Here is a 26166-nt window from a genome sequence, read left to right as displayed (position 1 = left end):
AGCATTCGGATGAGGATTGTCCTGAATCTTGAAAGGTCCAATGTATATGTCAAAAAACTTTTTTAATTCACCACTGTCATCTTCAAAGTCAACCCCCACAGGTAGTCTAGATAAAGCATCAGCAACTACATTATCGGGTCCTCTAAGATATTTTATTGAGTAATTAAATTGTTGTAACAAGAGTGCCCACCTGGTAATCCTTCCATGATGCAACCTACATTCTTGAATATAAATTAATGCCTTATGGTCTGTGTAGACAACTACCTGGTTTCCCAATAAATAATTTCTGAATTTAGAAAATGCCCAGTAAATGGCCAAAAGCTCTTTCTAGGTAACAGTGTATTGCCTCTCATGTTTTTTCAAGGTTCGACTAGCAAAAGCAATAGACCTGTGTTCTATTTTCCCATTTATATTTACTTCTTGGAAAAGGTGAGCACCTAGGCCATAATCACTACTATCTGCCATAATGCAAAAAGGTAAACTTAAATCAGGACGGTACAAAATTTGACTGTTACATCACTGTGTTTTTATTTCTTCAAAAGCAGCTTCACATTCCTGATCCCAAACCCACATTGCGTTTTTCTTCAGCAATCTGTTAAGACTTGGAGCAGTTAGAGCTTGGTTACTAATGAACTTTCTGTAGTAACCGCACATCCCGAAAAATGACTTTAGTTGTTTCTTGGTTTTTGGAATTGGGAATTTTGCAATTGCCTCGAGTTTTTCAGGATCTGGCAAAATACCTTCCTCAGAAATACTGTGCCCCAGAAACTTCAATTTTTTCATACCAAACTTACATTTTGATAATTTAAGTGACATTCCCCCTTTCCTTAATCTATTGCAAACCTCCCTCAAAGTATTAAAATGTTCTTCCCAAGTTTCTCCAGTGATCAAAATGTCATCTACATACACAGTTAATTTTGATAAAAGATCTTTTCCCAAAACAAAGTCAAGTGCTCTAATGAATTCGGCTACTGAGACATTCAGCCCAAATGGTACCACACAATACTGGTAACATCTTCCCCCATACAAAAAGGCAGTATACTTTCTGTAATCATTTTCTAATTCTACTTGGTGAAATCCTGATGTGAGATCTAAACTGGTCATGTATTTCATTCTTTCAAATTTATGAAGTAATTCGTCTATATTCTCGGGATGATCGGTCTCTCTTTCCAGATACTTATTTAGGTGTCTTGAATCTAGTACAAGCCTGACACTGCCATCACGTTTTGCAACCACTACCAAAGGATTATTGTATTGGCTCTTACTTCTCTCAATGATGCCCCACTCTTCCATCTTTTGAAGTTCCTTTTCTACATCTTTTCTCTTTGCAATGGGTACACTATAAGGTTTTATAAAGAATGGCTCATGTGGTTTTAATCTGAGTTTACATTGATAATTCTTTACTCTGCCAGGTCTATCATCAAAAACATCACAGTAATTCCACAATAATCTTTCTAACTCTACCTTCTGTTCTTGGTTCAAATTATCTGATTCCCGTAATTTTTCTTGAACTATATCCCCATATTCTCCATCATCATAATCCTCAGTAATTTCCTCTACACAATAACCACTGTCTTTAGAAAATGTAACGTCCCTAATTTCAATTCCCTTATCAGCACAGTTTTGAACCGACATGTCAGTACTGGAACATACTCTCGTCTTAGGATCAATAAAGGTCAACAAACTCTTTTCCCAATCAAATGCTGCATTAGCTTTTAATATCCAGTCCATACCCAACAGTACATTCTCATTTAGGTCACTTATTACAAGACATCTTTTGAGTAAACTGTACCTCATTTATACTGAAGGACAACAACACCTGCCTATTAACAATTTTGCTCAGTTTGCCGGTAATGCCTCTAATTTTTATTCCAACAACTGGTAATTCAACAAAGTCAGGATCATGCTTAATTATATCTCTTACTTTGCTTGAAATGGCACTAATTGGACTCCCTGTGTCAATCAAACAATATCCTTCCCAACCTGCAGCTTTAATTTTTATGTATGGACTACCAATAGTGGTGTTTTCCCTTTCTTCCTGTTCTTCATACAAAAGATCTTCTGCTATCTCATCATACCTCTGTTCCATATTTAGGTTTTCTTTATTAGGCAATACTTTCTTCAAACTTCTAGGTCTACTGGAATTTACTGGAATGTCTGGATTACTATTTACCTCACACACATCCTGACTGGTACCCCGTTTGATGATTTCATTAGGCTTAAAAGCAGAAACTGGTTCACAAATTTCCCTTAATTTGATCTTAACATCATTGTCATCACTGTAATCTTTAAATTTGTCCCAAACAGATTTCAAAATAATCTCAGTTGCATCAGCACAATCAACCCCCCTGTCTCCTGATGTATTACTAAGCTGAACTGGCACAATCTGATTCTCGTGTGGAATGTAGTTAGAGTTCCTGGCACAACTATTCTCAACACTATTGCTTATAACATCCTCCTTAACTTCAACATAAACTATTCCATCCAATTCACCATCAAAATCTTCTAGTACATAATCACCATTAGCCTTAACATCAACATTATCATCATCATTGCCTGAGCTTACACTACAAACACTACTAGTATCACCAACATTACTCACAACACCATCTTCACCAACCACATCCACATGAATATCAGACTTTCCAGAGACTTCAGTATGAACATCATTGTGACAACTTACATCTAAAACATCACCACACATAAGTATGTACAATCCGAAATTATCAAAGTTATCCTTACCTTTCATTTCAGCATTAGGTGCTTCTTGATTATATAAATTTGCAATTATATCATCTTCTAAGCCTACTTCATCAAAGGTAGCCTGGTTCCTATTACAGTTGTTTCTAGTATTTTCTCTGATGACATTCCAAAATTTCCTGTCAAATTTAATTTTTTCATTACCTCTATCTACAGATCGATCATAAGCATACTGTCTATACTGGTTAGGTCTCTGATTATAGTGCTGTCTGTTCCGGGTGAAATTAGCCTGATTTTGAAAATTCCTTGCCCCAAACTGACAGACTCCCAGTGGAGCATTTAGTCGTTTAAAGGCCTATGTCTGTCGTTTTCCTGCCTCGGGTTACCTTCTCTCATGTCATTACCCCAGGACCTGTTTCGATTTTCCCATTCTCTGTTTGAATTAAAGTGCTGATAATTCCTACCAAAATTTCTTCTGTCATTGCTATTATAATTATCCCTGTTGTTAAAGTTTCTTCGTTCACTATTATTGTTATTATTTCCACGGTTCGGTTCCCACCCTCTGTGTGATGAACCTACAAAGTCGTTAAATCTGTTGTTTTGTTCAAAGGCTCTATCAAGTTTGTCCACATATTTCAAGAATTGTTCTATGGACTCGTCTGGACCATATACTAAACCCCATTGTACTCTTTTCAGAAGTCTCCGTTTTAGTGCATCAATTTGAGTTAGCTCATCCAATGGCTTATCCAGATGCACTAATTTTTGCAACTGTTTCTCACAATAGGCTTTCATTGACCCATCAGATTCTCTGTAACTAGGACCATTCAAGAATTCACTTTTGATTCGAGCTTGCTCAGTTTCAGACCAAAATTTGGTTAGAAAACATTTTTCGAAATCTTCAAAGGACATTTCCGCGGAACAATTCTGATTGGCCCACGAAAGTGCCTCACCATCAAGTAATTTCTTTACAAAGTTTATCTTAACACTATCTGTCATTATGGACGTGAACTGCTCCTTGCAGAATTGCATGAAGTCCTTTGGGTGTATATTCTTGTCACCGGGATAAGTTTTAATGGGAAAATTTCCCCATACCCATTACAACTGTTACTAAAACCTTTTTGCAACATATTTTCTTGTATTTCTACAAATTTTCTGTCTACAGTTTTTTCGACATTACCTACTCTACTACAAATTTCTGTGACCTTTTTGTCAGAATTAGATTTGAAAGATTCAATTTCGCTTTCAAAAAATCGTTTTGTCTGGTCAAATTCATTTCTCAATTGAGAATTTTCCTCATTTACAAAATCAACAACTTTTTTAAGTTTTGACTGGTTATTTGAAATTTCGTTACTTAAATCAGTTTCAAGGACAGAAATTTTGCTCTCAACCGTGTCCACACGACAACTAAGTTCTTTTTGGTTTGACTCAAAAGTAATTCGCCATTCTTCGAGAACCTGATTAGTGTGAGCAATCTGTTCTGTATTTGAATTTATTTCTGATTTTAAATCACACACAGCCTTCGAAATCGACCTGTCCATCTGTTGTTGTGTCTGTTCAATTTGTTGACGTAATTCGGCACGAGAATCGTCCATCTTTGAGTTTGTGTTATCCAACTTCGAGTTTAACTCTGAAAACATTTGTTTTAACATTTCCAACATTCCTACATTGTCAGAAGCACTTTCCCTAATAGGTGTACTCGCTATACCGCTGTCAATACTGAAATCTGCGCCTTTTTCCATTATTTTAGGAAGCAGGTACTTATCTTAGTGTCCGTCGGCGGTCGTTGGTGTCCGTGTTTTGCGAAATTTCTTCAATTCCAGGATGGTATCGCTCGGTTGATTCACTCCTCTTCTTGTGACCCCAGAATCGATGTATTTACTTCTGAAGAATGACTGGTCCATCGTATATCCTCTTCTTGTGGTCCCAAAACAGGCGTATTTTCTTCTTGTGATCCCAGAAGAGACGTATTTTATTTTGAAGAATCACTGGGTGGTCGTCAAATCCTCTGCTTCCCCCACCAAATTATAACATCCCAGCTCTTCAACCAAATTATCACGTCCCAGGACTTTCTGCACCAAATTATAACATTTCAGCTCCTCAACACCAAATTAAAACGTTGCATTAGGACGTGTCTGCTTCGTGCAAAAGGTCTTGAGTTCATATTGACGACAAGAAGTAATTCTTCATTACAGACGTTTATTTACAAACAGAACTGACAGACTTCACAGACTCAACAACTGACTCTCCGAGCTAACCGCACTGCATATCCGAACTGGCAACTGACAACTCCTAGGTGTATTAATATCTTTCCAAACAATGAGAGTCCTTGACAATGTTTTGTTTACAATACGATAGCAATTCACAACTTAAAACTAAATTAGACATTACAGAATTTTAGTACAGATTAAAGTAAGTAAAAGGATCAGTACATATAAATTCTTACAAGCATAATTTCCAAATAGATTTTATAACATTTTTCTACCAGCTTCTGGATAACCTTCACCAGATTTGTACCGATGTTTCCAGAAATATCTTGACATTTGATTCTGGATATTTCTTGAGTGATTTAGAACAACTATTTATATGTAAAATGATTTAAATCGTGTTTCAAAATGTAAATAAATCTTTTTAGCAATATTTCTTGATACAAATCGTCTTTCGAAATTAGGTTATGAAACAGTTTTCACAAGTTTTCGTATTTTTGCGATCATAATATAGAATTTCTCCATAGAAAGCTCCAGAAGTGTGCATTAAACGTTCATTTAGAGACTTTCTCTTTAGCTGGTGAGTTTTTAAAAGTATCTTGTCCATATTATACAAAATAATTTAGCTCAAAACTGATAATTTATACAATTAATCAGAGCTACAGCAAACAGTGAGTCTTTCTTTTACAAAATGAAATATAATTACAAAATTGAATGAAAATAGGTTACTAACACTAATATATATTTACATTAATTCTATTTTTGTTCTTTCTGTGCAAAATGTCCTAATATTGACACAGTACATTATTTAAACATCACCAAAGTTTCCCTTTACATTTTGCATATCTGTATCGACATCCCTTAAAAGTCTACAGTATCGAATACTTCAATATGTCCCAATATGTCCTGTAATGTTACAACATGCACAATAGCTTGCAATGCGAAGCAGAGAGGTGATGAAAGATAAATCAGAGTAACCTTTTTCACATGCCAGTAACAATGGAGTGTTGGAGGGTAAAACATCCTGTTACTTCAATTCGTTGTTGTTACGAAACTTAGTCTGTGACGGAAGTGCACTTTTTTTTTTTTTTTGGCTCGGGGGGTGGGTGGTTGACAGTAATGTACCATCTTGAAATATCACATCGGCTCAAGTGAAGAAGTCTGAAGACAGTGGTAATATGTTTGACACCAAGCTCATTGCTGCAAGAGCAATCTGCATGCCTAAAAACTTGAACAGCTTTGTCCTTGACCCTTGGCATACCAGCAGTCTCACATTTTAGGAGTCAATTGAAGTAATTATTAATTCATGCTGAGTGCTTATGGAGATCAGTAGATTGCAGATTGCTCTGAAACTTAACCCCAGAGACGAGGAAGCAGGAATTCCTTTCTGCACTGCCACTATCAGTTTCCTGCGTGAAAACCCTGATTCATTGAATAATTTGTTAATGTACAACAACACTTCAGGAAAATGCCGGGATGATTCCTATGAAAGGTCACCACACCCTTTCTTCCCCATCATTCCCTAAGCCTACAGGACCAGTGGCCTCACTGTTTGATTCCATGCGCTGAATCAACCAACCAACCAACCTTATTGTCCAACAAAGCCCTTTCAAGCTGTGGCGACGAACAGAACATGTGGTACTGGTCTCCACTGGACCCCAGGGAGATGCATGAAAAGCTTTTGCATTCTCCCAAAGAGACTATGGGATTCTGGATGAGGATCGTAAAATAAGTAAAAATAGTAAGTAAAAATAGTTCCCAAGTTTTCTATATACATATATTTTTTACCATAAAGACTGATACACATGAACAATGCATGAAGTACAAAGGCCGACTGAATGAAACATGGCGGCTCGTCAGAGCAGTTAATGATCCAAAGATTGTAATTTGTGTGGTCGATGTGACCTATCGATGCCACACAGCCCCCCCTCCCCACACGACAAGTATGGCCTACGAGCCCTGAGGCGGGGTTGTGTGGGTGTCAGCATCGGCGTGAGTGGTGTGAGGTGGCAGGCACATGACCGGAAGCTCCCTCTCCATCAGGCCGTTATGCCAAGGTGCGGTGGGTGGCCACCAGTCCAACTTGTCATCCGAAAACCAGCAACGGGTGGGAGGGTGGGGGGGAGGAGGGAATGATGCTTCAGTGGTATGGGAGAGGAGGCGAAAGTAGGTGATCACAAATTAAATCCGAGTGGTCATGAAGGTGTGTGACCAAACATAGGAACTTAAAGTTGTCATAAGTCACGTGATGCAGCTCAAAGAGGTGCTCCACCAGTGCGAACCATGAAACTGGACAGTCCTTGTATGGGGGAGGTAGCTTGGGTGAGCAGACTGGAGATGGAGATGAAGGTGGCTTTGGCATGTCTCAGAAGGCCTGCGGTCCTGCTGCACAGGAGTTCATGCTGGGATCCAGCATCACCGGAGCAGAAATGTTACTATCACAGACGTCGGAACAACAGCCGGTTGTAATGTCTCTGAAGACACCCGAAAACATGATTCAGCAGGCACGATCGGTGCTGTGGCAAGCGGCGCATAATGAGGGCCCATAAACTGGACCATAAATTGCAGGCATAGCACTAAAATTGTCCAACTCGGAAATGATGCAGAAGGCCAGTGCAGCAGACGCAAACAGTACTGTGGAAAGAGCGAGCGGTTGTATGTTCAGAATCGAGGCCCCTGTGGGTAAAGGGGTGGGGGGTGGGGGGGGGGGGGGGTCTGGAGCTTAAAGTGGCAGCAACGAGAGTTTTCCGCACACACTGGCCATGCACCCTTCATGGTTTGACCATAAAACACTGGTGAAACCTGTTGGCAGTCGCACTGTCATAGTACAACATTGCTGGGTGAAGAGGCTATTTTGGGTGGATTTGTACCTGCTGGACTGCTGATCTGGTGGTTTGGTCTGGAGAACTGGATGAAAAAATGTCTGTTACTGATTTATGAGGAAGGCAAGACTTGTGTAGCTTAGTAATAGTTGACTGCATGTGCGTTTTGCACAAATGGCGGCATTGCACATGGCACTACTGTAACCGACGTTGAGGCGCATAGAGGATCAAAGCACGTGTGCGAATTTTGGTCCCTTTGAACTTCGTATGAGTGATGGATCGCAACACTGTTTAGTAGATTGTCCACTTCACATTTCACTTATTGTTGTGCATAATCCAGTGAAACAAAGTCTGAGTCCATTGTTTGAGGTAACTGCATAACACTCGGTTGTTGTGGAGTTGCTAAAGTAGATTTTATCCTCGTTGAAGATCGTAGATCATTGTCTGTTACTGCAAAATAACCGACGACGGGGGGCTGTCTGTGTTGGCCTGGTTGTAAGAGCCGGGCACCCAAATCTTCATAAAGAACATTCAGTGATGTAGCCATGGCATTGGATGTGAAACCTGTTGATTCTATATGGCCGACACGGAAGTCGCGGAAGACGTAGACTTTTTTGTCCAGGCTCACCAATATGGGATTCTGGATATGGATTGTAATATACGTAATAAATAGTTCCCAAGTTTTCTATGTACACATATATTTTACCATAAAGACTGATACACATGAACACTGCATGAAGTACAGAGGCAGACTGAATGAAACATGGCAGCTCTTCAGAGCAGTTAATGTTCCAAAGATTGTAATTTGTGTGGTTGATGTGATGTATCGACACTACATGACAATTGGTGTGGATCCAATGCTTCTGATAGTATAGATCCATATTCTTTTTAGAATGAAGTTGGAGGAACAGTGACTGTTCATTCACAATATTATATCACTATGTTGGAAAACTCTGCGCAACCTTGCGTATGACGATTGGGCACTGACCTCTGAAGGCGTTTTATAGGAAGATGGTGGAACAGCCCACACCATGCGAAACAGCATATTTGTTGTTTTTGGAATGTTCGGTAGTGTCATCTCTCATGTTTGAGAAATCAGTTGCTGCCTGAATCACCTGGTTTTACAGTCCAATTTTTTTTCCTACGTAGATTCTTGAGAGACACTTTTCCGGAGATATATGGGAAAACTCTCCTGTTAATGTAATACCTTGTGTGATTTATTTAGGTCACCCCTAGAGAACACCACAGCAGCTGAGTATCGTCATTGTGCCTTAACTAACATGAATGTAAATTGCTGTCTTGATGAAGATCACAGAGGGCAATTTATTTGAAATATATTGTAAGGGAAATGTATTATCTGTGCCAGAGGTGTTAAAATGAAACTGAGATGTTACAGTGCCTTCAGTGTAGGGTGAAATTATTCTGATAGTGACAAAAAGACATTAATGACATTAGCTGCCAGTGGACATTGATTCAAGTCAATGGGGAAAGTTGAAAAGTCATGCTTGACTGGGATTTCAACCTGGGTCTGCTGCTTGCTAGGCAGATGCTCTGACCACTGTGCCATGTATGTATGGTGATCATTGCAACTGCACGGACCACCTTCAGAGTATGCCTCCTGTCAGACTCAGATTCTTAACTTATTCACACACTACGTATGTAATGCTCCTTGCCCATCATCCTTATTACTTGCAGCACTGCGCAGCCGCTATGGTCACAGGTTCAAATCCTGCCTCAGGCATGGATGTGTGTGATGTCCTTAGAACTACTTAAACCTAACTAACCTAAGTTCTAGGCCACTGGTGACCTCAGATGTTAAGTCCCATAGTGCTCAGAGCCGTTTGAACCAACTTGCGGCACCCGTCAGTGAAATGCTATGGGTAATTTGTGGATAAGCTAAGAATCTGGGTCTGGTGGGAAGTATGCTAGCATAGTCCGTGCAGTTGCAATGACCACTATATCTATATGGCACAGTGGTCAGTGCATCAGCGGCAGCAGACCCGGTGAGGCATATTTTTCAACTTTCCCCATTGATTTAAATCAGTGTCCACTGGTAGCTAATGTCATTAATCCCTTTGTGTCTTGATTCATAGTGGCTGCAGGATCAAAATCATGTCTATTCCACTGAACATGTCTGAAAGAATAGGCATGATATATATAGTGATAGTATCAATTTGACTCACATTCATATAAAAGTTTCATTAGTTAACATGATTCATTTTGCTCTGCAGAGATAGTTAACTGCTGTAATAGAAATAATGTTTTTTGTTTGTAAACTGCATGACTTACTGTTAACAGTTTCAAAGGTTTTCACTCGACAATAATCATTTTTCGGTATCAAGACTTCAGGATTTTGAAATATTGTTATGCAGTAAGTGTCTTTGAGTAAACTTGTACACATTTATAATATTGGTGTAATACTGAATTCACAAGTTGTGACGTTTTCAGAATTATTCATAAAATAAGATACACATCACACAAGAACACAAAGATAATACACATATATACATACATTTTCCCTAGAGCATATGCTTGTTTGGAAAGACATTCAATTATAATTCCTTTCAGTTTTGTTGTTGGAAGTTTAGTTGCACATAGTTATTTACATTTTCTTTTATCATTATGATTTGAAGTTTGCTTCGCAAAATTCTCAGTCTTTGTTTCCTTTTTTACAGTAGGTTTACAATAGTGATACATGGTTTCTTGATGATGCTATGTATTTGACTGCTCAGTTAACTTTCATGTGGTGAGACCGAATCTTCTTCAGCATGTCATTAGCATGATAGTTGTGGGGGAATCCTCTCCAGAAAACCCCAATGGTGCAAAATCTGACATTGAGGTATCATCAGGATACACCATGGTTGGTATAGTTTGATGTGAGATAGGCAGCATAGCTTGGCAACAGCAACACAGAGTGGTAGGTGGCATTGTCGGCAGAACAGTGCCTTTGCTTTACCAGATTTGGCTCATTGTTTCATACATGCAACACATTGTACAAGAAATCACTAGTATTTCAATCATAAAAGAATCTGTTGGTGTTAAGAAGTTCTACAGGGCACACAGTCACTGGCCTACAATGTTTACATAGAAAACATAAGCAGAAGAGGTGGCAGCACAAATAAAGAATATTAATTGTACAAAAACTTGATTAGTTGAATGAATATCCGTTTTGGACAAATAGCTTTAATTTGCACAGCTGATCCTGATTTGTGACCAAACATATTTGCAGTACCATCACTACCTAAACCTATAGTGTAATATTTTTCTCTGTATTCACTTGGGCCTCTAGTCTTATCCAAGTAATTTGTTAAAGCTGTGAATTAACCAGAAGAGTAGTAGTCTGGTAGCTCTGTTACACCTAAATGTCCTCCTTGATGTGGCCATCATTTGCATCCGTTTAACTAGCACACACATTTGCATGATCGATTGCAGATTGATCAGTGGAACCATCAGTTAGAAGACTAATGTTACTTTCAATTTATTAAATTATGTGTGAGATCTTGCTTCAGTGTATCAACTATGAAATGAACGAATTGTGTGCACTGCTTTTAATGTCATACTGTGATAACACAGTCACATTTGATTTTTCTGTCAAACACAGCAGGTGCACAGAGGCTTTAAATGACTTCCATTGCTTAGCTTTATAGTAAACTATATTAAACGAATTTTTAAGCTGGTAAAACTTTTGACTGTCCATTTTTAATGCATCCAGCCAGCGATGTTTCTGTGGGCTGTTCCTATGCCTTTACACAAACAATATTTTCACAGTGAACTTTACCCTGAGTATGCAGAGCAAAGGACTTTTTTTTTTCCAGGTGCAAAAAACCCTTTCTCCCAATTCTGATCAATATTATCATCTTCAGCTGTTCACAGAATTTTCAACATGTGAGCTTTGTTGTGTTATTGTACAATAGCCAATAAAAATGGCTTAACTGGTGTTTATTAAATTTCTTTTTAGTTGGGAAAGGTTGTATGGCACTATCATCTTTCCTTCTGTCAGAGCAGGAAGATGATATAAGCTGAACACTATTACTACTGGCTGATTCTGCCTCGAAAATCACACTTTGTTTTTCTTGCGGACGGGGAATATTCACATTGTCCTTCACATTTTTGTCACCAGCTGCAAAAATTTCACTGGATGTATTACACTAAAAAAAAGACTATGTTTGTTTGCCTCTTTGCCATGGTAGTAACTAATTCATCACAAAATGGAAATAATATATGTTTAGTGATGACACAATGTAAGTAACCATAAAAGTTGAACACCAGAGGACACTGCTGTATCAACAAAGCATTAAAGTGCCATATGTATTGTGGTGTCACCGCCAGACACCACACTTGCTAGGTGGTAGCCTTTAAATTGGCCGCAGTCCGGTAGTATAAGTCGGACCCGCGTGTCGCCACTATCAGTGATTGCAGACCGAGTGCCGCCACACGACAGGTCTAGAGAGACTTCCTAGCACTCGCCCCAGTTGTACAGCCTACTTTGCTAGCGATGGTCACTGACTTCTACGCCCTCATTTGCCGAGACGATAGTTAGCATAGCCTTTAGCTACGTTATTTGCTACAACCTAGCAAGGCGCCAGTATCCGTACTATTGATATTGTGAATCATGTAAGCGACGTTCGTCATTAATGGATTAAAGTTATGTATTCCTCCAGCTACATCCGTTTTTCACAATTCTAATTCCCTTGTTATGTTCCCGACCTCACATCAGCCAGCGTGAGCTAAAACGCGTGCATTTCGGCCTCCTTTAACCATACGGTTGGTTCTCCTTCCAATCACAACATGTATCACCTTTTATAACAGGTGAGACTGCTCTCTTGTTTCACGAACCAGGACTTTCTTGTTGCTGCCAACACTTGGTGTGGAATGTATACACTATTATAATATGCAAGCTGTGCACAAGTTTGTGCTGTCTGTACAATTATGATCTTATCCCCAATGTGTTTAGAAAATAAAAAAAAATTAAATGTAAGTCTGGATCACGAGTTGCCAATTTTTGGTCACCAATGGTGGGCTGGCTGCCATTAATTTTGCACCCTGCTACACAGTACAGGTTACCTACGAGATGCATAGTCCGGCTAGATAACGAGTGGTGTCTCTCACTACAGTGATGAAACACTCTTATCTTACTGTGAAGAAAAATCAGAACATCTTACTTGCTAATACACACAACAGTACAGCAAACTAAACTGTACAACAAGTCGTATAACTTCATATTAGAAAAACTGTAGATATATAAGAAGTGGCCTGTATTTAATGTGTTTATTTGTGGAAAGGCTTCATATCCTGTTAGGGCATAAACCAAGTTTTGTAGTTCTGGTTTAACATTTTAGGAGATGGCAGGTTGTTTCAGCCAGGCAATTGAGTAAGATGGCAATTTGTCTCCTGGTCTTGAATTTGTGATCATTGCCATGACACCACTCATTGTGCAAGTTTTCTTGCTGCAATTGTGTTCGGTGATCTTGTGAATTACCAGGCAAGTGCCTACTGTTGCGTTGGTTTGTGCGCCTGTGATAGTTATTGCACACCAAGTGGTGTCGTGACAAAGATCACAAATAAAAGACTAGGTGACAATCTGCCATCTTACTCCATCCCCTGTTTTAGATGCTGCACTGATCTTTTTCCAGCAAATCAATCATATGGATTGCAGGTGGAAATTCACAGCATTGTGATTTGGAATTGTCACTTGCTTTTCCGTAATAGTTTGCCCATTAGATTTTTAAAAATATATTTGGGCACCATTTACTTTATCCTAGTACTTTGTTTTGTTTAAGTTCTTCTCAAAATTCTTTCACAAAGTCATAGTACTTCAAATATTTGTCTGTCACTTCAGTTGCCTGAAAGGCAGAATCTCTGTGCATAAAGTCTGCCAAGAATTTGGTTTGATTGCATGTCATTCCAGCTGTGAAATGTGATGTCTATTATAAATTATTTTATGAACACAGCTGGATGTGTATCGTGGTGTCCTGGTGAAAAAGGTGCAAAATTGACTCTGTCAGAGCATGTTTTGCTTCATAAAATGTGTAGGCAGACATGACACAGCCCCAACAACATGGGGTACAGTGTTGGATCCTACTTGATATATCTGATAGAAGCGCACACTCTGTAATTGTCGTTATGTGACTATGCTAGCTGCATCATCTGCACTGAACGTGGATGTACTGGCTTCCTACAGCTTCAAGTTCTTTTTTCTGCCTGTGATCTCATGATGTATGGATTGCATTTCCTTATTTAAACTGTCCAGGCGATCATGATGACCAACATTAAGTTCCTGAAATCAATTTTCTAAAAATGGGAAAAACACACCTCTGTGTTCTGTAATTGCTTTTGAAGTGTTGTTGTGACTTTGGTATTGATCTATTTGCCCTGTTGTGTGGTCTATAGCACAATATGATATTTTTGATCATGCTCCAGTGTTGAAAATTTTTCCTCAACATTTGTGAGCTGTCCAATTGGACATAAGCTTCTACATTGAAGAAACCTGCTCACCAAGATTTGCTTCAATATATCAGTCTGTCTTGATGGAAATATTGTCCATTTGGTTAGATAAAGCTTCAGCAGTCGATCTGATTTTAGTCTGCCCATTAGCTAAGCACATATGCTGTGATCAATTTTTTCCATTTTTGATTCTATCGTGCGGACCTTCTGGACTATAGAATCTGCCGAGCTAACTTTTGTTGGAATGTGAGTCTGTTCTTTGGCAACAGAATCGATTAAATTAACTTTCTTTGCAATGTGGGCTTGCTTCTCTGCAATAAAATCTATCACATTGACTTTCTCTGCTATGCAGTCAGTTGTATTCATCTTTTCTCACTCGTATAGATTAAGACACCTAACATGGACTCTAATTTTACTAGAATATTAGTCATTTTCTGTTCGGTAGTCCTTACAGTTGTTTCCTGACATAGCTTCAGGTTTGGAAGCTTGTGAACCCACACCATCTGGCCTAGACCCAGAGCAATTATGTAAATCTGTTGTAGAAATTGAAATATTTGTTAGGTCACAAAATCATTGAAAATAATAACTCTCCATTATTTAAAGTAATTTAGGAGCCTAAATGCAACAGGGCTGGCCTTAGATGTTGATAAAATAAAAATATACAAAAAAAGAAAAGGATGAAACTATTTCATAGCGTTAAAGGCATAAATGCTAAGTGTATGCTATGTGCTGTAAATAGCATACTTAAATTCACAGAAAAGGTGCAGTTTACTACTGAGGCTAACAGTCTGCACTCTACAATTATCGTCACATGTTAAAGTAGCTTGAAGAGGATATCTGCATATATTATTTGGCACAGAATTTCATAATGTGAATTTAGGAACGAAAGAAAAATTTTCTTCAATTCACATGTTGAATCCAGGGAAATATGGTTATTTCTTTTTGGTATTTATATCCCAGGTCCTTGTCCAGATCACACTGCACATGTAAAAAAAATTCACAAGAAAAATATTTATTTGTTCCACAGTAAGATGTGTACAAGAGAAAAAATGAAATCAACAGTAATGCTAAATTACAGACTGTAAGTCCATTGGAAATAAAGTTCCAATGCCCTTTACATCATGACATCATTCCTCACATCTGGATAAAAGAAATTCAATCATTGTAAATTTGCAGTAATTAACATTTTGTTGTTTCGGACACAACATACGAGACACAAGGACAATTACTTTCTTTCGTACTTTCTGTCACTGTTCAACACCAAGATTTCCAAAAATAAATTTCTAAGGAATTAACAGTGATTTGATAAATGATGAAAGACAGAACTGCAAATCTGCTTTTTATTATTTTTAAGCACTGCAGATGTTAACTTTTCGACATGCACTTGGTACAAAGGAATATGAATATGCTTAAAATTCACACATCACAGTAGTGATTTGTTAGATTGTACCTTCTTAATATGGCTGCCAAATATTTAAATTGGAGCTTTACAAAGAAGTCTATTTGATTACTGAACCATAACTAATCTCTGATATTATTTGCATCCCCACACAGAGGAAGACACTGAAAGTCCACAGAGAGTAAAAATTTAAATCACTGTCTTTGTAAAAACTGCTGAGGACAATATGTTTGTAATATACTGCAAATAAAATGTATCGACTATTCCAGAGAAATTAGAATGTACTGCGATGTGACCGACAGCATTGTGTTCTGTGGTGCCTCTGCGAATGCAGTGCAATAACTCTGTAACCTGACTCTCCCTGCATGCTGCAAACAGGATACTGAGTAATCCAATTCTCATTTTACAGTAGGTGAAATGATTTAAGTACAGCAAATGAATGAGTGGATAGGTGATGATGAAATGACATTATTTTTAACCTTGACAGTTTGACAATGCTGTGGCTGTTTTTCTAAATATCACTGAAGAAATAACAACACTTGCAACAATTTTTGAATGAGTGATTTATTTCACAGTAATTAGTTCCCATCCTGGGATCATCATCAGATGTCACTGAGGATTTCCTGTACAATTTTCACATTTTTTTTTTTCCTGTGTTTTCTGCACAGCTGTTCTTGTTTCCACTTTGAAATATTTTGGAATCATCTTTTCTGCTGGACACTTTTTGTTCAGTGAAATAGCTAATTAAGGAGAAATAGAAAATTAATTAAAAATGTATGACTACAACTACTTCTACATCTGCAAGGTGTTTCACAATTCATATTGCACACTTCTAGGGGTTGTAGAGCGGCCTTAGTTGATCAAGTTTTACATAGAAACTCAGGTCTGGAAATGTCACCCAATGCTGCTACAGGGCATCAAATTGATATGTTCTGGTGCCTGTAAATCTACATCTAATTTAAATGTATTTATATACAGGGTGATTCTGCTAAATATGCCAATTTGAGGTAACTGTGCCTGTACCGAAAAGGAACGAGTCAAAAGTTGTAAGCAAAAACTGTTCTGATATCTCTGACAGTGGAATGCATGTACAGGAACTGGTGTTGTTAAAACTGTAGGGTATGTAACTTTCAGAGGTGGTAGTATGGATCAAGACAAGAAAAAAATGTCTATTAAACATGGGCTCTAAAATGCCTACCTTAAGAGCTATGAGTTCTTGTTAATTTTCACTAGTGTGAAACCCATCTCCTCTAGTGGGCAAGTGTTCATAGCTCTTAAGGTATGCATTTTAGAGCCCATGTTTGCTAGACATTTTGTTCTTGTTTTGGTGCATACTGCCACCTCTGAAAGATGCATACACTACATTCTTAACAACAACAGTATTAGTACATATATTCTGCTATCAGAGGTATCAGAATATTTTTCACTTATAAATTTTGACTCACCCATTTTCAGTACAGGTACCCTCGCATCAAATTGATACATTTATTCTTCTCCATCATCCTTGAAAGGTTGTGACATTGTCTCAGACACATACTGTAAATACATACACTTACAGGCACCCATGTCTATAACTTTGATACTGTGTAGCACCATCGGATGATGATCCTGGACATAGGTTGCTGTGTAAAACTTGATCTTCTAAATCCTCCCTACAATCCCAAGAAGTGTGTAACATGAGCTGTGAAACACTGTGTATACTCTGCTAGGCGTCTTAAGGTGTGTGATGGTATTTTGTGCTCCACTGTCTCTATCCCCTTTCTCTATTTCAGTCATGAATGGTTCACTGGAAGAGCGATTCCTAGTAAGCCACAGTGTGAGCTCAGATCTCTCTGCAAAATATACAGAGGAGGAAGTAAGGTATTAGTTGACTCTTCCAGGAATGTACACTCTATAAACTTTAAATAGTAAAGCACACCGCAATGCAGAATGACACTCTTGCTGTGTCTGCTACTGGATTTGGTTGATCATCTCTGTGATGCTTTTGAGCTAACTAAATGAACCTGTAATGAAATGTATTGATTTTTTAAAAATCTATTTCCTCTATCAATCCTATCTGGTACTGATTCTAGACTGACAAGTGATATTCAGCTACTGCCCAAGTGAGTGTTTTGTGAGCTACCTCTTTTGTGGGTGGACTACACTTCCAGAGGCTTCTTCAGATTGATCTCTGTCTGGCATCTGCCTTACCTGTGATTGGTTACATGTTGCTGATCCACTTTAACTCTCTCTGTATGCACACTCTTAGACATTTTACCAATATGACTGTGCCTGGTGCTTGTTCTGCCATTATGTTATCATATAACAGTGGGTATTTGTGCCTATTTATGTGTAGTATGTTAAATTTGTTTGTGTTGAAGATCTGTAGCCAGGCTGCACCAAGTGTTGATCCTCTGTACATTTTCCTGCATTTTGGTGCAATTTTCTAGTGCCACTAGTTCTCTGTCTGTGCAGTGTCATCTGCAAAAGGCCTCATGGAATTTCTGCAGTTATCCAAGAGATTATTTATAAATGCTGTGAAAGCTAATGGTCCAATAACACTCCCTTGGAGTACACCCGAAGTTAATTTTGCTTCTGAGGAATTCTCTCCATTGGGAATGACATGCTGTTTCCTGTTTGCTATAAACCCCTTGGTCCAGTCAGACAGCTGGTCTGGTATTCCACACTCTCATACTTTGTTCATTGGGTCACACTGTTTAACAGCATCAGATACCTCCCAGAAGTCAAGGAATGTGGTATCTGCTGCTATCTGGGTCTTGTTGACAAACTGAATGGACTGGATTTCACATGGTCATTGTTTTCAGAACCCGTGTTGGCTGCTACATGGGAGATTTTTTGTTCTCCAGAAATGTTGTGCTATGTGAAATTCTACAACATATCAGTGTTACGTCCGCAGCTCGTGGTCTCGCGGTAGCGTTCTCGCTTCCCGAGCATGGGGTCTCGGGTTCGATTCCTGGCGGGGCCAGGGATTTTTCCTGCCTCGAGATGACTGGGTGGTGTTGTGTCGTCTTCATCATAATCATTCATCCCGATTATGGTTGGAGGAAGGCAATGGCAAACCACCTCCACTAGGACCTCGCCTAGTAAGGGGGCGTGGGTCTCCCGCGTCGCTAACCTACGCTGTGTAAAGCAGTATGGGACTCATTATCATCATCATCATCATCATCATCATCATCATCATCATCAGTGTTACAGATAATGAACAATATTTTTGTGCACTTGCTTTAAATGCCTTCTTGAAAATTGGAATGATCTGTGCCTTTTCTCAATTGTTAGCAACAGTTCGCTTCTGCAGTTACCTGAGGTTCACTCCTGCCAGAAGAGGAGCAAGTTCTTTTGCCTACTCTGTGTAGAATTGTGTTGGTATCAAATCAGGTCCAGTGGTCTTTCCTTTGAGGGATTATAGTTGCTTTTCTATCCCATGGTGACTTGTTTCAATATGTCATTTTGATGTAAGTGCAATGATATAAAAAGTAGGTAAAGTGTGGCCTTCCTCATTGAAACAGTTTTGGAAATAATGCATTTAGTATTGTGCTCTTCTGTGTATTATTGTTTGTTTTGATGTCATTCTGTCAGGATAGATGAATTTGATCAGTTTACAGACTTAACAATAGGCCAAAACATCTTAAGGTTTTTTGGGCAGTTGGAAGATAAGAGTTTTACTTTTGAATTTGTTGAGCTCTTCACACATGGTTCTCCTTGCAATAATTTTGGCTTCATTCAGTTTTTGTTTACCTCTTAGGATATGGCTACATTTAAATTTGCAGCGAAGTGCCTCTCTTTGCTTTCATAACAATCTTATCTACATCTACATCTATGTTTATACTATGCAAACCACAGAAGTGCAGGACAGAGGGTACATCACAGTGTCAGTTATTATGGCTTTTTCCAGTTACCATTCACGTATGGAGTGCGGCAAGAATGATTGTTTAAATATGACTGTGTACTATAATTAATGCAGTCTTGTCCTTATGACATCAACGGGAACGATATGTAGGTGTTTGTAATATATTCCTAGAGTCAGCATTTAAAGCCCGTTCTTGGAACTTTGTTAGTAGACTTTCTCGAGATAGTTTCCATCTGTCTTAGAGTCTTCCACTTCAGTTCTTTCAACATTTCTGTGACATTCTCCCACAGGTCAGACAGACCTGTGACTATTCATACTGCCCATCTCTGCTTACATTCAATATTCCCAGCTAGTCCTATTTGATACATGACCCACACACTTGAGCAATATTCTTGGGTAGGTCACACAAGTGATTTTTAAGCACTCTCCTTAGTAGACTGATTGCATTTCCCCAGTATTCTACCAAGAAATTAAAGTCTGCTACCTCTTTTACCCGTGACTGAGCCTATGTGATTGCTCCACTTCATGTCCCTACTAAGTCCACTTGAAGAACGACAAATTCTCAACCAAGATCTGTTTGTAAAACCTATATTTCTGATGACCGGTTTTGGTAAAACCAGTATTTATAGAATTCTGTGCCAAATGCATCCTTTCTACATTACAGATGTACATTACTGATGGAAGAGTGCCTCTAACTGTAGTCTGTAATATGGGATGGATGCTCTTGGTGAAACATTTCCTAAATGTTGGTTTTAACTTTGAACATATTGTACATACTGGTTTTAGCTTTCACTGCCATGCATCTTACACCAACTGTCCAGCTAATTAAGATGTGGAGTACATTTACAGCCCAAATTGAGCATGTGTGTTAATATTTACAAATGTGATCTTGGCTGGGAAGTTCTCTTTCTTCAGAATGAAATGTATACGGATTGCCCCCTTGCTACACAGTTTGAGCAACTTAACTAATCCCTATTAAATGTTACACCTAGGTATTTGTGTGAGTTTAAAGAGTCCAGTTGTGATACATTGATATTATATTCATAGAATACTGTGTTCATTTTTGTGAAAAGCACAATTTTACATTTCTAGACATTTAAAGCAAGTTGCTAATCCCAGGCAACTGTAGCCACACTGCAAGCAGCGGCACCATTGCATGATGGGAGTGGCGACTGGGTGGGGGGTAAGGAGGCTGGGGTGGGGAGGAGGAGGAATAGTAAGGGTGGGGGTGGCAGACAGTGCAGTGCTGCTCGGGAGTTCACAGGGATGGGGTGGAGAGAGGGCAGGGCAGCTATGTGCGGTCGGGAAGTTAGACATTGGGAGGGGTAGACATTGGAAGGGGTAGACATTGTGAGGGGTAGACATTGGGAGGTTAGACAGGCAGTGGAAAATCCCCACCCCTACCCACACCCCCACAACTCCCCCACCCATCCCCTTACCACCACCACCACCACCACCCACCTACTGCACATAGCTGCCCTAGCCTCTCTCCACCTCATCCCTGTGTGTTCCCAGCAGCACTGCACTGTTCCCCACACCTACCCTACTATCACTCTCCTTCCCCACTCCGGCCTGCTCCTATAATGCAGTGGTGCTGCTGCTCTGTGTGGCTAAAGTTGACTGATACTGCAGTCGTGTGTGTGTGTGTGTGTGTGTGTGTGTGTGTGTGTGTGTGTGTGTTTGATGAGGGCCTTGTAAGGACAAAAGCATTATTTGTGACAGTCTTTTTGTTGTGCCTATCTGTGACTCAGCACCTCCACCACACGACGAGCGGCAACTTTCCTTTTCATAATATTGTTACATTCCGTCCTGGATATTCCATTGTAGAATATTTGTACAGCTTTGTTCAGACTGTCTTTCATTGTACATAACTGCATCATCTGTGAACAGTTGGAGGTTACAATTAATGTTGTCCATAAGATTATGAATATAAAACATTAACAGCAGTGCCCTGTGGTACACTCAAAATTACTTGTAAATCTGTCAGTGACTCTCTATCCCAGGTAACATGCTATGTGTACCCTACCAAGAAATTCTCAATCCAGTCACAAATTTCCACTGATACCCCATACGATCATACTTTAGATACTAAGCATAGATGTGGTAGTTAGTCATATGGTTTTTGAAAGTCAAGAAATACTGCATCAACCCGACTTCCTCGATCCTGGCTTTCAGGATACCCTGTGAGAAAAGTGCGAGTTGGGTTTCACATGATCTATGTTTACGAAATTTGTGCAGATTGGCATTCTCTTTGAGAAAACTCACTATATTTGAACTCAGAATATGTTATAATATTCTATAGCAAATCGATGTCAAGGTTATGGGTTGATAGTTTTGTGGATCAGATCTGCTATCTTTCTTGTAGACAGGTGTGATCTGTGCTTTCTTTCAGCTACTGGATACAGTTTTTTGTTTGAAGTACCTATGATAGATTATAGTTGACAAAGAGGCTAACTCAGCCATTCATTGGAAATAGACTCTGATACAGATTCCACTGGGCCCTGTGGCTTTGTTGAATTTAACAATTTCAGCTTTTTCTCGATGCCACTGCCTCTAATATCTATTTCACCCATCTGTTCAGTGGTATAAGAATTGAATTTAGGCAATATTCCTAGATTTTCCTTTGTAAAGGAACATTTGAAAACAGTGTTAAGCATTTCTGCTTTTGCTTTGCTAATCTTCATTTCAGTTTGAACCTTGTCCACGAGTGACTGGTCACTCACTAACTTTGGTGCCACTAACAGCCTTTACATACAACTAGAATTTCTTTATGTTTTGTGAAACGTCTTTCAATGTTACTTCTCTGTCAGGGTTACTAAAAATAGACTTATCTTTCTGATTGTTTTAGTTGCACTGTGTGCTGTTTTCAAATTCATTGTTGCTATAACTGCATTGTGAACACTGACACCTTCATTGATTTAAAGCATTTAAAAAAATTTCATGCGAGTTGTCACGCCCAGCACTGACAAAAATAAAAGTATTTCAATTGATGTTGGATGATTACAGTTTCCTCCAGTGATTACATTATGTTTAGGGAACTTATGTACAAGTGGAATGAGGTTTTCTCTAAAGTTTTCAGCTACATTAGGACGGGAGTATGGTGGTCGATAGAACCCTATTGTAATTTTATGTTCACCCTTGGTACTGAGTTTTGCCCAAACAGTCTTCCATGCAGCTTCTGTTTCTATCTCAGTGGACTCCATTTCTCATTTTCCTAGCTTTTTGGTACACATTTAAATTTTCCCCAAAGATCTTGCTACTGCCAACTTCGAAACTCTGATACTTTGTTGCAAATGCTTTGGAAGTTAACCACTAGGATTTTAATAATCTCACCTGTGGGAGGCATTTGTCCGATACTTCTTGGTTCCCTGCAGTTATCATTATCTGGACTGGTTGGAGAGCTGCCTAATCTAAAACGCCCTTGTGTGGACCACAGACACATGGCGGTCAAGCCACACCAGGTCTTTCTCGTCCATCACACCTATGCTTTCGATATTCCTGTCTAAAGCAAATTCTACAGTTCACACTGTCCAGTGATGCTCAACAGTGTCAGTGCTGGAGGTGAAACTTTCTTCTTGACTGCTCAGGTAATCTGAAACCTGTTTCTTGTCACTATCACTGAACAGAAATATTTTTTTACCCTTCTTAATATTCCTATGTACAGCCATATTTAGTGATGCTGTAAAGGCATTATGAACATTGACTTCCTGTTCTAGGATAGCTGAGCTGAAAATTTCAGGCCTGTCAGTAGTCCGATTAGCTGCTCAAGATTATTTTTGGGTAAGGCATTTAAAACAAATTTACAAGATTCCCTGTCCCTACTAACTGTCTTAACTAGTTTAGTTCACCAGTCTATTGCTGGCAAGTTGAAATCTTCATTTTAATACTATAACATAACCCAGAAATTTAACTGTTCTCAAAATTTCCTTTAAAATGTTCCACCACTGCTGCTGCAGAAGTAGGGGTATGTAAAAGCATCCGATAATGATTTTTGATACATTTTTAACACTTATCTTCACCCAAATTATTTCACATTTGATATCTGTACTAACATCACTAGATTTTATCATATTTTTTACATCTATAAACTCTCCTCTACCACCAGCACTTAACCTATCTTTTCAATATGCGTTCCAAATAGAATTTAGAATTTTATTGCCATTAATATCAGGTTTCAGCCAGATCTGTGTCCCTAGTACTATGTGGGCATTGTCATCGTGTACAAGTGAGATGAGTTGTGGCTTGTGGAGGGATTGTTGTATCCTAAAATGCCCATGTGTGCACACCTCATTTATTCTGCAATCCTGATAGCTGTTTCCTGCATGTAGTGCTCACCTAATCTATTAAGGAGGAGAGGGTGTGGGAGGAGGATGTCCTACAAATCTTATATTTACGTTTTTTTTGGCAGTGATATGAAAACAGTTGCAGTGTTCCGAAACCATAGTGGATGAAATAATGTTATTGTTGGCTTTCAAACGTGTGACTTTCAGTAGTATTAAAAAAAAAGAAAAACAAATTTCTAACAGCAAAAATGATTACAAAATATGTCAAAGTGAACATGAAGAACAGCGGCACATCTCTAAGCCAACAAACTACAAAAATATGAAATTTGTACAAGAAATCCTCACTGCCATCTTCTGAAGGACCAAGTTCCCAAACTATTGCATTGTAGTAAGTTATTAATTCAGAAAGTGTGGCAGGTTGCAGGTATATCTTCAGTGATATAGACACAAATTAAGACAAGTGAAAAATATGTAGTATGCCACCAAACCTGCATTGTGGTGGATTGATTTCATCCTATTTGGTCAACTTATTTAATTTCATTGCATTTAATTCATTTTGTGTGTCTCCTACGGTTTTCAGAGTAAACAGCAAATTTTGATTCGAGTGCCAGTCTGTCAGAGATCTTAAGTTGTTGTGACGTAATCATTTATATTGTGTAGTCTGGTTTCAACTCTGCTTTTGTAATGTTTCACCTGTACTTAACTAGTTATTATTATTATTATTATTATTATTTTAATTCAGGTGGAAGCTGAACCACACACATCTCCTAAGCAAGAGATAGAGTACATATCTGTTAAAGAAGAAACTCTGGTAAGTGCTGAAATTCATCTGCTTTTACATACAAATATATATTGTGTAACCACTGTGCACAGCATGAGGCAATGTGTGTCATATGGCTGTTAAACACTCCTTTACATCTACATGTATATTCGTTCAAACACTATGCAGTGCAAGGAAGTGGCCATTTCTCTTGTACCACATATTAGGGCTTCAAATATGAAGAACAGGAAGAATGATTGCTTAAATGACTGTGCATGCTTTAATTAATCTAATCTTGTCTTTGCATTTGTTATGGGAGTGACACCGAGGGGTTGTTGTATATCCCCAGATTCATCTCTTAAAGTTGGTTCTTGATACTTTGCAAGCAGGCTGTCACGAGGTAGTTTGCACCTGCCTTACTTCCAGTTTAGTTTCTTCAGCGCCTCCATGACTCCCATGGGTGCAATAAACCCACTGAACATCCTTTGTCATTTTTGTATACTTTAAATATCCCCGGTAGTCTAAATTGGTACAGGTCCCAACACTTTAGCAAAATTCTATGGTAGGATGTACGGATGTTTAGCGAGTAGCCTCCTTTGTAGACTGACTGCATTTCTATACTATCCCACCAATATGTGCTACCTGTTTTACCTCTTTCTGAGTGCAAGTGATTGTTCCCTTTGATATCCCTACAGAGTGTTACACCCAGGTATTTGTGTAAGATGACCCATTCCATCTGTGACATGGTTAAACTGTAGTAATTGGATAATAAATATTTTCCTTTTGTGAAATGCAAAATTTTACATTTATGGATTGTAGAGGTATGCCACTTGGAAATCTTAGAAAGATGAAATTGAATATTTGTGTAGCTTTTTTCAAGCAGTACTTCATTACAGGTAACTCGGTCATCTGCAAAAACTCTGAGGTTACTCTGTTAATATTGTCTGTAAGGTCATTAATGTGTAGCATCAACAGCAAGTGTCCCAAAACACCTCCCTTAGCACACCTGAAGTTAGTTGAACAACTGTTGATAACTCCTCATCCAAGATGCCTTGCTGTATGGTCCCTATAGAGAAATCCTAAATACCATCATAAATGTCATGCAAAGTCCTGTATGACTTTACTACTGATAATAAGTGTCGGTAAGGTACTGAGTCAATGCTTTTCAGAAGTCAAGAAATACTGCATAGATATGACTAGGAAACATTAGTAGCCCCTGCACTGCACACATTTTTTTGTAAGGACAACAGTTCAAATTTCTGTTTAGCCACTTATATTTAGTTTTTCTGCAGTTTCCCTGAAACTGTTTAGGCCAGCTGTCAGGAGTGTTCTTTCTTGTGATCTCATCGTTTCCTTTTATCCAGCATGTTGAAGCAAGAGGAGCAAGGAAAGCGTATACAAAAATTGTATTGGTTTGTTCTTGATGAATGGAATATAAAACTTAGAAAAACCACAGTTCATTTAATTCTGTGCTCAGCAGCACATATCTTTGTCAGTGAGAATAGAGTACAGGGGAAAGGAAATATGTAAAATGGGTTGTTCAAAATTCCTGAGTGCACATGTTTATCAGAACCTGTACCGGAAAAGACATGTAATAGATGTTCTCAATTGCTTGAGGGCAGCAATATTTCTTTATGTGTAATTGCTGATTTTGGCGATGAAACCATTAGAATATTAGCTCTGCATACTTTCAATTGTTGATGTCAT

General features: G+C 38.7%; 1 protein-coding gene across 1 annotated transcript in view; it reads left to right on the top strand.

The window, feature by feature from the left end:
• Positions 1-26166, top strand: part of LOC126291562 (uncharacterized) — a 194908-nt gene that overhangs the window by 47703 nt on the left and 121039 nt on the right. The window contains exon 4 of the mRNA XM_049985078.1: positions 24442-24510. Within this exon, the coding sequence (XP_049841035.1) occupies positions 24442-24510 (69 nt within the window). The remainder of the gene's footprint in view (positions 1-24441; positions 24511-26166) is intronic.

Source organism: Schistocerca gregaria, chromosome 9 (assembly GCF_023897955.1).
Source record: "Schistocerca gregaria isolate iqSchGreg1 chromosome 9, iqSchGreg1.2, whole genome shotgun sequence".
Lineage (NCBI taxonomy): Eukaryota > Metazoa > Arthropoda > Insecta > Orthoptera > Acrididae > Schistocerca > Schistocerca gregaria.
This window is presented reverse-complemented; position numbering and strand designations above follow the sequence as displayed.